We start from the raw sequence: 12,984 nt of genomic DNA on the forward strand, positions 1-12,984 counted from the left end.
TATATATATATATATATATATATATTTGAGATATAGCAACTTTTTTTTTTATTTTTTACAGTAACACAAATAGTAACTTTCCCTGGTAACGAGTTACTTTTATTATAGAGTAATTCAGTTACTAACTCAGTTTCTTTGGAACAGATAGTGAGTAACTATAACTAATTACTTTTTTAAAGTAACGTTCCCAACAGTGAAAATAACAAACATGTTACTTTACTTGGTAACCTGTTCTGAAGTTACTTGTAACAGGCTTCCCCCAAACTGATAACTTAATATATATGAATGTATAGATGTTTACAGATGCAATCATTTTTATATTAGCTTATTTTAGAATTGCAGCGTTTGTGCAAACAAACAGTATCCACGTCTCTATAATCAGATGCTTTTTCTGCTCTTTTCACACCACTGTCGTTTTTGTTGTGTATTTATTTTGTTATAGAGAGCAATGTGTGCAGCACATATTTACATATCTACATGCAACTCTTAGCAGTGTGGGTGGCGTGTAGATGTTTGCTAACAGTGTACCGCTCCAAATGTATTTCAAATTCTTTTTACCCCTAAGCGAAGATTGAAAACAAACTTCGCTGTTAGCATATTGGGGCCTTAGAAGTCAGTGCGAATGCTAAGCTAATGTGTTACTGTTTCCGATGAGATGTGGAAAGAGGGTGAGACGTTTTCTTCTTTTTTTACAGAAGGATACATAAACCAATTACGAATGCCGTCCAGGATAGTCTCAGCTTACAATTAGTGTCCTAATTGAGGTCAGTCTTGTTAATTTAGTGGTAAATTAGAACAGTTAATACGCGTTTATTATGGAGGCCAAGGGAGACCGCAAAAATAAGGTAAGGGAAAATTACCTTTTAAGTAATATGAGGTCTCTTTTGCGCTCTAATTATGGCTGTGTAATTGTGTGATATGTTGAGTGGAGGTGCGTGTGGATGGAGGGATAGGATGTCCTGGTTTCTGCCGCGTGCTGTAGAATGTTAGAGAGGTGACCTGAGAGTGTGTCCCTCAGCTTAATGACACACACACACACAGTGCCTCGAGTGTTTTTGTGAGATTGTGAGATTCTCTATCGAGAGGCATTTTCCTACATTCATTGTTTGCTGATTGGACACATTTTAGCAAGGGAAGATTCCACAAAACACACGACTTGACTTGAATTCTCAAGTGCCTGTCGGAGGAACTATGTGGAAGAATTGCACCGTTACATGTAGAAACGCAAGGCATGAAAGGTAAATATAGGATTTGGCTGCATGCAACTTGTATGTGTGGACGCTAGAAGATGTTAGTGTCTGTGCATGTGTGTTGAAAGTTAGAAGAGTAAGAGTGAGGGGGAAAAGACAAATGGAAGAAGGGATGTAGGCAGAGATGTTTCTTCTTTATGAAAAATGTATTTGCTTGCCTACAGAAAAATTCATGCGAGAGCCCAGCCTCATATATAACATCTGTAGGGAAATAAGTGCATGTATTCTTTATGATGAACAGATATGAAGACATCTCGTGTTCACTTCATATTTAACATCTTAGGGAGCAATAGTGCTTATAACAAGTGTGGCTGTGTAATTGTGTTTATTTTGGTTTCCAACAGGCCTGCACAGACTTGGTGAGCGCAGAACTTGGTAGAAACTTTAGAAGATTTTCTCCAGTGTTCAGTGTTTTAGCTAATTTGATTAGACTTTTTGCCGTCGATTACACATTTAACACAGATTTTCCCCTTAAAATGAGAAAATGGTTGCACTCTTTTCTTAAAAGTGTTGTTCACAAAAAAAATTACAGATATTGTTTTGGACTTTAATTGAATGAACAAAACATTTTACATTTTTTCAGACTTTATTATTTTGTGTTCTACAAAAGAAATGAAGTCTAACAGGTTTGGAATGACATGAGGGTGAGTAGATGATGACAGAATTTTTTGGGGGGTGGACTATCCCTTTAAATAACAACATCAGTAAGACAAGATAAAGCTGACTTTTAAATTCCCAGCAGGAGTCTAAAAAACATCTGAAATGTCTAAAAAACATGCAGAAATGTCTTTTTGACTGCACCTGCAGTGAATCAAAGATTGCTGAAAAATCAAACGAGTGTGTGTGTGTGTGTATCTGCTGTCCGTTTTGCGTTATTTATAGCCGTGTCTCGGGGTGAGTTTGGACCTGGCCGTCCACTCGCATGTGACTTACTTTCCACTCGTTCCAGAAGCAGCTCAGCCAACACCAGCATAGTACACAGGCATATGGATCCGTTCTAGCAGAGAGAAGCCTGCCACCTGCTTATGACTATATATGTGTGTGTGTGTGTGTGTGGTCACAGAGGTCTAATCGGTGATGACAGGTGCGGCTGAATCATAGAGGGACGTCCTGCCTGCCCTACTTCAATATGCACATACGTCCACTCTCTTTCTCTTTCTCTCTGCGTCTCCTGCTCATACACACAAATAAACAGACAGGAACTGCCAAGAGCTTCCTCCAGGTCTCTCTCACACATAACTGTACCTTAAGGACAACCTCAAACCTCCATTTCAGGGCCCCGTCTTCACTTGTCTTGTTCTGTCTCTCTTCTTCTCGGTGGTTCTCGTGCACACGTATAGCATCCCTATCCTCTTTCTTTACATTGCTCCCTTGGTGCATTATCTCACCCATTTTCCCTTGCTTTATCCATCCTTCCTTTCTCACTGTCCAAGGTAACCTTCTAGGAGGGCTGATAGCAGGCCGATTTTTGAATTGCATTTTGGATTCTGGAATATCCCAGCTGTAAACATCTGTCACTAATTATGGTATGGTATAATTATGACGAGACAGCACACACGCATGCATACGAATATACACATATTCTTGCATATTCACAAAAGTATTTCAGCACAAAATGTGCCTAATATTCATCAAACACCTGCAATCCAGTTTAATCAGGCAATAAATACACTGAAATAATGACACACTATTTTTACAAATACACACACTCATAAGCACACTTGCTTGCACTCATGCACATAGACACTTATGAATGGAATTACAATATATTTTACATATAACTTTTTTTTTATGCAAGTAAAAATATCTATTTAAATTTATAGATTTTTGTATATTTCAGTTGTCTTTGCATGGCATAATATTCAAAAATTAAATGCTTTAAATGTATTCCCAAGCAAGTGACACCTTTCATTTGTAAGTGCAGGTGAATTATACATCAACAAATCTATATTATGCATTGATTTATACATTTTTAATCATACACATTTATGCACATAGCTGAGCCCTTCAGTGAATATTCATCAGCAGGCTGAAAATAAAGCTATTATCTGTAGTCTGGTCTGCACACATGCACAGAACAGCAGACAGCTTAATGTTGTGCACAATTTGCTTGAAGACAGAAAAGTAGATCACGTCTTGTCCTATAACAGCCGTTCATTTTGGGTGACAACATCGAGCAAGCCATCAGCTTTGGTTCTGTTTTTCTTCTCACCCTCTCTTTAGATTAGTCTCATTCCCTTGCTGTTGGATTGAACACCCATCATGTAGTCAGGTTTTAACTCAACATTGCCACCTACTGGTGTAGAATACATTAGACTTGCTCTGCACACACGTGTGAAGGGCAGAAATCCAGAGTGTCTGAGCCGCAGTTAATCTGTCTGAGTCGTGTCTCTCCATGCTTTAATTTATTGTAGTTCGCTGATTCATTTGTTAATTATTTTATCAATTGCAAAATTAGCATTTAGTCACTATTGGCATGCACCATCAGAAGAGATAGACGGATAAGGAGAGAAATAATGAAGGACAGGAGGTTGAGGAAGATTGAAAGGATCAGAGACGAGTTAGAGGTGAAGGAGCAGATTGGAGAGCATGGAGAGAGGACTGGAAGGAGAAAAGGAGAGAAAAGCTATCTCAGTGTTTCCTCCAGACCATCTGAAACAAATAAAAGAGCTGACAGAGACAGCAGAGACACACTTAGAGTGTCAGCGCTTTCCTTTAACTGAGAAAGAGACTGAGAGAGAAAGGGTATAGAGAGAGAAAGAGAGGAGGACCGTGTCTGGGCGCAAGCGGAGGGGGAGATGGAATTTGACAGAAGAGAAAATTGATTTTCTGGGATGAGATTTAGGTGTTATAGGCAAGCTGAGGGAAGGTGAGGAGAGGGGTGGAGTCTCTAACGCACACAGACAGTACCGTCGTGTAAATCTCCACCTGCTGGATCATAACCACAAGACGCAGAGAGAGAGATAGAGAGAGCAACGTTTACAGTGACAGCAATTTGCAGCAACCAGATATCATTCATTTTCAAATAGAGTTTCCAGCGAAATAAACAGTTCGCAATATGATGTGCAAATGAGCAATGATGAGATAACAAAAGCTACCAATGGGAGTGCAGACAGTGATCCACCGCCAAAAAGAGATAGATGCTGAAATCAAGTTAGAACTACTGCTACAGACCAACAGCACAACAACTTGGCCAGTTCCAATGACTGAATTGCTGTTACATTTACCAAAGCGACTAACAACTGGGGGATACATAAAGCGATTCTTCTTAAAGAGGCAAACAGACAGGAAGTGCTCATAATACCAAGTTTCAGGCATTTGTTCAAATAAGTACAAGCTAGAAAGGGAAGGAATAAATAAATACAAAGACAAAGTTGTATTTATTTTTTTATTTTTTAAGATGATGTCAAGTAGCGTCGAAAGAGATGAGTTTTCAGGTGTCACTTGAAAATTGTCAGGGATTCAGCATTGCGGATAGGGGCGGGAAGATCACTCCAGCAACTAGGAATGGTGAACGAGAATGTTCCGGAAAGTGATTCTGTGCATCTCTGTGATAGTACCACGAGGCGTCGCTCACTAGTGGATCTCAGACTTCTGGAAGGGGTTATAGATTTGTAATAGTGAGTGAATAGCGTTAAGTATTCGAATCGTAGGCAGGGAGAATGGTACACAGGCAGAGAGATAAATAGGATGAGCATGTGAGACAGGAAAGAATGATAGATAAAAGGTAAGATAGGTGGAAAGATTGAGGCATGCAGAGAGAAAGACAACGAGAGCGAGACAGACAGAAAGAGCGTGAGAGAAGGGAGAGATAGTAAGGGAGAGTGTCAGACAGGTTGAGAAAGAAGAATAGAGTGAGACAGACGGGGAGCAAGAAGACAAAACATTCAAAAAAGTAAGACAGGCATCAACCAGCACCAGACAGACAAGAGCGTAAGCATATCCACTTGAGTGATGTAGTGTGTGCACATTTGTACTATAGATTAGCAAGTTAGTATAAGAAAGAAGCAGTAAAGGAATGCACAAAGGAGGTCATACATGAGAGCAACATGGCACCTCCATATGAACCTCCTCCTGTGGCTGCCGTCTCTGATGACTCACAATCTCAGCCCATCTTTATCGCCACTGAGAAGAACAGACGACGCAGACACACAGGAGCGCGAGATAAAGCACAAGATCCTGCAATCAGCCGGAGACTGTGCGTTACAAAGAGCTTCCTCTCTCCCGCGTTTCCTGCGGCACCTCTGGAGCTCAGCAGACTAGGCACTCCTCTCTCTTCTGTCACGATTAAAGTTTCTTGGCAGAACTAGAAAGGACACGGGTCGGGAAGAGATTCAGCTGACAAACTGCACACAGGCCTCGGAGCGAACAGACCTAAATAAGCTCCACAGGCGCGAAGAAGAAACAACAGCCCTGCAATACAAAGAGGAAAGACAGAGAAAGATCTGCTTGCTTTCGGCTGTCACTCAGATTGTCGCTGAATCATGCCAGCTCGACATGAAAGCTCTGAATGCTGTCAGGATTCTGCTGCTTTTCTGCCCGCGCATTTGTTAACTTTTTTAACCTGTTGAGGTTCGAGTAATTCCGACAGACGTGAGTCTTTAGAAGCGCGTCTACATCATTTCCTCAGGGCTCCGGTGATTGAATGATTGAAATAAAACGCACACACTGTTAAACTAATTTTGTTAAAGGACCAATTAGATCTTTCACCCAGTTCCCATAATCTACTCACAGAAAATCATTTTTTGTGGTACTTTCTGTGAAGGCTGTATATATTGCATTACACACTGTATTGTATTATCTTAAAACCTTTATTATATTGTGTTTCAAATATCCTAAAAATAAAAAATGTGCAAGCGGCAGACCATAAGTAGATTGGCTTTTCAAATTTGGAGTGTGAATAATGTTGTTATTGAGTTGTTATGTGAGTTATTGCTGTAGTCAAGGAACTTTTTTTTTACATTTCTGCTATTAGGAGGATTGCATGTGAGAGACGCTGAAACTAGTTTTATACATGCACATTTGCCACTGTGACATATATTATTAGCATGAGGATAAAAAGCAACTTGCAAGAGTCCTATGATCGACAGATGGCTTCTCCGTCAGTCAACATCAATCAGTCATGCAATCAATAAAAATGACTAGGCTGTCTTTTTTTCTGTCTGTTTTGTTTTAGGGACAAAATAAACTACTTTATCTTGCGGCCTCTCCATACTGTACCAGGTTTAACAGATCAATATCATACATTTTTGATTTGTTTCATTTAAAATCATTTATGCTTTTATCGTGAAACAGCAGTAGAGATGCTCCTTTGTAAAGTCCTCAAGCTTTTCATTTTTCTGGCTACCATTCTCTTCCCATATACCTGCACTTACACTCTTTCTTTCTTTCTTTCTTTCTCTGTCTCTCTTCTATTGCTCTCTTTCTCTCTCAGCCATGAATCTGTTGGGGCTGAACTGGCAGCTGAAACCTGTGGTTGGTCCCATGCTGAACAACGGCTTGGGAGCCGGGCTGCCCAGCAACAGTGACGCAGCAACAGCGCCCTCTGGAGGCAGAGGTGAGCCGCACAGCCTCACAGCACGCTGCAGTCCCGCACGCTCTTTTCGATAAGAAGAATGTCAGGATTGTAACAGAATAACACAAAGGGGGGAAAAGAAACTATAAACTACATTCAGAAAAAAATCGGTTGTGCTGAAACCTCCATTGCCCTGTATATCAATTTGTTTCCAGCTTGTACTCATTTTGATTTGTGTTTAGTAATTTGCTTCCCTGTCGCACACCGAGGTCCCATCATGATAGCACATTTATGCCCACACACACTTCTTTGCCTGCTTCCACGATCGACAAGGGACATTATTCTCTGGGCTTCATTTCTGTAGCCGTCTGACAAGTCATAAGAAACCAAGTAACCATGTGATTAGGTAGAGCAGCAAGGCATTGTGGGCCAGTGGGTGCTGGGGAGGTGATTATTTTTTTTTAAATAGTGTGTGAAACAGTATGTGTTACGCAAAGAGAAACATGTCAAAGGGGCTTTTCACACTGCGTTTTCGGTTACTGTCATTCTAAAGCCATCTTTTAAAGGCTTAGTTTGCCCCAAAATAAAAATTCTGTCATTTATTACTCACCCTCATCTCATACCAGACCCATAAGACCTTCGTTCAACTTGGGAACACAAATTAAGATATTTTTGATAAAATCGGAGAGCTCTCTATAATGTTCCCAGGTCCAGAAACGTAGTAAGGACATTGGTAAAACAGTCCAAGTTACATCAGTGTTTTCACTTCAATCTTGCAAAGCTTTGAGAAAACTTTTTGAGAGTAAAAAATTTTTTTTTATAGTAAGTCATATAATAAGTCTCGTGTTGTTCAACAATTCTTCTCCCCTTGAGTTACCGTTTTCCGCCATTAGAGAGTATTACAATGCATACGTTCAGATGGCATTGTTTTTGTTTTTTGCACAAAGATTATTCTCGTAGCTTCACAAAATTGAAGTTGAGCCACTGATGTCATAAGGACTGCTTTACTGATGTCCTTAATACATTTCTGAATCTGAGAACATTGCAGTTGCAAATTGAAGAGAGCTCTCCCGATTTCATCAAAAATATCTTAATTTTGAAGAACGAAGATCTTATGTGTTTGGTGCGACATGAGGGTGAGTAATTAATGACAGAATTTTCCTTTTTGGCTGAACTATCCCTTAAATCCTGGGTAAAGCAATGTTTTACACGTGTTACTTGGATTGCAGTGCAGCATTCAAATGTTACGACTAGATGCTTTGTATCCACATTCATTGTATTTGCATGCTTTGGACAGTCACAGAAACACTGGAGACTGTATAAACAGTAGTTTCAGTGTTTGAGTGGGAAAAATATGTTGGAAAATGCTTTAGTTGGACTGAAAAAACGATATTTTATTCTCACCTTTCAAAAAGGACAAATTGAACAGTACAAAGCAATGTATAATATGAGGATGTGCAATAGACCTAGTGCCTTCATTTAAACAGGTTGTGTGATGCATATATCTAAGAAGCTGACACCTTAAATATGGAAATAAGAATGTTAACCTGGGGTTTATGAATGTAAGTTTTTGAAACTTCAGTTTATGAATACCCAGGATTCATTTTTAGCCTTAGATTTAGTGTGAAGCATGAAGCAAGACATCCCATCTGAGGGTTTTGAATGACCCAGAGTTAACTACTGTAATTTGTGTGTGATAAGCCTTAGTACACCTTTAGTAGTACCTCTATGCACATTTAATTTGGTGAATGCAATCTTGCATTTTTAATCAAATGTATTTTAAAAGCAAAATATTCCTTGGTGGTTTATTATATCAATTAATAATTCAAGACAAAGATGTTAAAAACACAACTAATATTTTTGGAGACAGAAGGTCAAGTCATTTACATTGCAATGTGGGATACTGTAATCTGCATACTGTGCTACAGTATCATCTTTACTGCAATTTTTCCAAAAGAACATGATTATCTATCCAGGTATTATATGCATAACAATTTGAGTATGGTAGCAATCCTACATAATTAGCAAATCTTCATAATCTACTGATTTTTCTAATCAGGAATCAGTCTTTTGATTACAATGATGAAGATTTCAAACTAAAGCTCATATACTGTACTGCTGTACCCCCACAGCCCTTGGCTGTTCACCCATTTCTTTTCCCCCAGCTCTCTCTGGCTGTCTCTGTCTTGATCTCACATGCTCACAGATTCATAGGAAGTGTCCTAGAAAACACCACATCACCTCAGTATGAAGGACAACACAGTCTGTTCTCTCTCTCTCTCTCTCTCTCTCTCTCTCTCTCTCTCTCTCTCTCTCTTTACAGCAGGCAGGGACTAGTCATTTTTGAACACACACGTTTTTACAAAACCTAGATGCAGAGGCAACATCTGAAGTCATCAAGTAGGCTACTTAATATACAGAATTTTGAGCAAATTCCAACCAAAAGTTGGCGTCCTACTACTTAGACACAAAAAAGCAGTCCCAGAATGCATTGCAATAAGCTCAGTGAAATGCTAATGCTGCCTTCCATCGCATGCTTTCAGAATAATCGTAAATACAAGTCTCCTAATCAGAAACTAGACATGGGTGGCCTCTAAAGTTGTATTTATTACTGAGAAACTCAGAGTAAATTTTTAATAGCAGAGTTTCCGAGTTGGGCGGGCCATAAACTTTAAACATGGTGGAGCGGATGCTGATTGCTGCTGTCAGTGATATTTTTTATTAGGTTTTTCAACAACAACTATATCATTTTGTCTTGACATCATTTATATATACTTTATGCAGAGTGATTTAAAGCATATTGTATGTTTTATGAACAGTGAAATAAGCATGTATTATCTGGTGCGGTAATTGTTTTTTTCAACCAGTGGGATGCTAGAGTTTATTCTTCCTAACAACAAAGCACTTGAATGCAATGAGCTCATAATCGCAACTTCATAAGTGGGAAATGGGACAATTCCGATAGCATGTGTAGACAGCATAAAAACAAGATGGCGGACAAGGAAACAGAAATGTCTGAATAAACATATTTCATTCAAAACTTAAGTATCACTGTAAGATGATGATTTTTATTCCCAAACATTTGCTTGTTTTGTGTAGTTTGTTTATTATAATACAGCCGTGTTATCATGCTCCATTGAAATAAATTGCAAGTCAAGTCTCCCATGCAAGTTTGTTTGGAACACAGAGTTGCTTCCTACTGTACATAGTGTGCACCTAATTAGTGAGGGTAGAATGTTAGGATGCTGACTTGGTAGGTTGTTTACTCCTCTTTAAAACAGAGTAGACACATTTTCACACCGTCTAGTTTTTCCATTCATCTCTCCTCCTCAGTGCTACAGTATGTAAACATATCTGACTCTGTGATTACATATAGTTTGTGGCGTAATAGTTTGCTCTGTTTTTGTGTGAGTGTGTGGGTAACGGTGAGATTGTGAGCTTTGAAACAGCTCTTCACCTCAAGTGTTCCAATCTGAACTCGGCATGTCGGTGTCAATTCCATCCATACAAATATGACTTTTCTCTCGCTCTCTCTAATTCTCACATGTAGACATAATGTATTCTACATAATAGTGAGATTTCATTAATCATACACAGACAAAGCTACAATACGGTTATGAGGCAGATGTTGCTGGTTGCTCTGTTTAGCGGTAGAGCCACATATAATACGTCTCGTGTTGTGCCATGTCTGGTTGCTGTTGTTGTTGTTGTTTTTTCTCTGTCTCTCACATCCTCTGCTGCTTCTTTGTGTATAGCTGTTATCCTACCTTATTGCCAGGCATATTGTGTTGAGATGCTGTTATCTGGGCTTCTGCTGGATGATTTGATGCTCTGCGGAATGATTTGTGTGCGCTTCTGCCTGCTGGCTACATTAGCTTATGATTGGCCTCTCTGCACTTGGCTGGATTCTGTTACGGTACTTGATGCTGTGTTTAGACACTCAGATTCGGATGTCCTTTATCTCCATGGTACATAAAAAGTATATAAAAAAATGTATTTTAATATATTTTTACATTTTTATTTTTTTAATTTTCCTTTTATGGTAAAGCTGAATTTTTAGCAGCCATTACTCTAGTCTTTCGTGTCACATGATCCTACAGAAATTATTCTAATACGCAGATTTGCTACAAAATAATTTTTTTATTTTTTATTTTTTTTTATCATTGTTGAAAATAGTGGTCCTGCCTGATGTTTTGTAAAAAAAAATAAAAAAAAACACAATACATATTCAGGATTATTTGAAATAGAATAGAAAGTTTGAATAGAAAGTTGAATAGAACTTTGAATGGAAATTTCAAAAGAACATAATTTATTTGAAATAGTAACTTAATGTAATTGTCTTAAATAAAAGGAATATTAACTATTTAAATAATAAATAAATAAAATACTGATTTGGTAAAAAAAAAAGCACAATGTAGATTATATTATTATAATATATAATATTTTTTACAATTCAAAGAAGAATTAATTCAATATTGGAAATATAGCTAAATAATTAATGAATAAATAAACGATAAATGCTGAATTAATTGGCACAAATATTTGGGGATGCTGTGCATATTTAAATATGTTTTATATTTATAATTCTAAGTTTTATATGACACTAGAGTGTTCATTTATGATACTCAGTTCTCTTAATAAGTATAATTGTTACCTTAGAAGGTAGCTGTCTGTGTAGTCAGCAAGGTGGTTCACTATTTTTTGAAGCAGAGTTATTGTGTTTCGGTGTGAAATAAATCTGGACTATTGCTTCAGCCACGGCCACAGACTGATTGTTCCTTCCCTAAGGAAATTCTTGTCCTGCCTCCCTCGCTCTCTATTTTTTTCTTTAAATCTATTTCTCCTCCGTCCTTGCTGTTCTGTATTAATGAGGGGGACTATTTCATCTCCTGTTGCGACTGATTGTGTTTTCATTGTTCTTTATTTCCTCACCATTTTTCACAGGTTTTCTCTGTCAGGGCTGCGGTCTCCAGTGTAGATCTGACCTGATTATAGGGGAGCCGTTTCCCTGTGTGTGTGAGAACATCACAACCATAGGGACAGAGGGAATCTGTTGCACGCAGCCTCCATTTACACTCGGCCATCGCCGCTAGCTACGAGCAAGAGACAGAGAGAATAAAAGACAGAGAGAGAAAGACAGAGAGGCAGAGAGCAACCATGGATTTTCCATTAAATGAAAAGTGGATAACAGCTTGTGTGATTATGTTGGTAAACAGGATGGCGCTGTTTGTTGACATGCGGTATGAGCCAAAGCCTGAGGGTGGAGAATACACGAACTCTCACTAAAGAAGAGACCTCTCCGTCAGCCTGAGAGTCCACAAACACCAGAGACAAAAACCAAAACAAAAAGAGGGGGAGAGGAAGTGAAGTAGAGATCAACAGGTTGCAATTTCAATTTTAGAAATCGGTTCCTCATAAACCCTAAACGAACAAACAAAAGCACTGGAGCAATGATGCTGAAAATTCAGCTTTGCTTCACAGGAATTAAATGCATTAATAATATTATGCAATATTATTGATTTTACTGTTTTTTTTTTTTTTATCAAATAAATCCAGCAATAAGACACTTATGTCAAAAACAAACCCTACACTATATATACATATGCATATATATATAATTCATTGAATTAACTATTTCACTCTCAAATGCTTCACATCATGAAAGTAAACAGTTTGATGTCGACATTAAGAGTGTAGTTCTGAAAACTAAATCTCAGTCAGAATCATAGATCATGTGAGGATTCCAGTAGAGCTCAGCTTCCTAGAAGCGACCATTAACTTTTCATCTTTATAAGTTATTCCTCAGTTCTTCTGTGAGCTGCGTTTGAAAAACCAGGCTCAGATATCCAGCAAAGAAGCCACTATTCCCTGTCTCTCTCTGGCTCTCTGCTGTTTATCGTGATACACTCTCGGCTTTCTTTGCTCTGTGTGGGTGCAGTGAGCTTATGGGCAAAAAGACTTCAGGAAGTAGCTTTTGTGTTTTTCAGTTTCCATCAGATAAGCGTCTCCCAGAGAGAAAACACTTTTGTGCCATTTCCTTATGTTTTCTGTTTTCAAAGCGGCTACCTCTGAATCTATAAACAAGGGTGAGAGATTGATTTTTGTTTTATGCCTTCCTCAGGGCCATGGGCAGCTCGCAACAGCAGCATAGATACAGGCAGCCTGGAGGTGGGCAGGCGCGTGACCCAGGAGGTGCCGCCCGGGGTGTTCTGGAGATCC

The 12,984-nt window shown here is 38.7% G+C and overlaps 1 protein-coding gene across 5 annotated transcripts in view; it reads left to right on the forward strand.

Moving 5' to 3' along the window:
- The window catches only part of tenm2a (teneurin transmembrane protein 2a), a 273,356-nt gene that overhangs the window by 229,042 nt on the left and 31,330 nt on the right, over positions 1-12,984 (forward strand). For 4 of the 5 annotated variants that reach the window (XM_026281000.1, XM_026281001.1, XM_026281003.1 and 1 more), the window contains 2 exons: positions 6,685-6,807; positions 12,887-12,984. The exon at positions 12,887-12,984 is cut by the window's right edge and continues 108 nt beyond it. In XM_026281000.1, coding sequence (XP_026136785.1) covers positions 6,685-6,807; positions 12,887-12,984 — 221 coding nt within the window. The remainder of the gene's footprint in view (positions 1-6,684; positions 6,808-12,886) is intronic. The other variant, XM_026281002.1, reaches the window with a different exon arrangement.

Source organism: Carassius auratus, chromosome 14 (assembly GCF_003368295.1).
Source record: "Carassius auratus strain Wakin chromosome 14, ASM336829v1, whole genome shotgun sequence".
NCBI classification, from domain to species: Eukaryota; Metazoa; Chordata; class Actinopteri; order Cypriniformes; family Cyprinidae; genus Carassius; species Carassius auratus.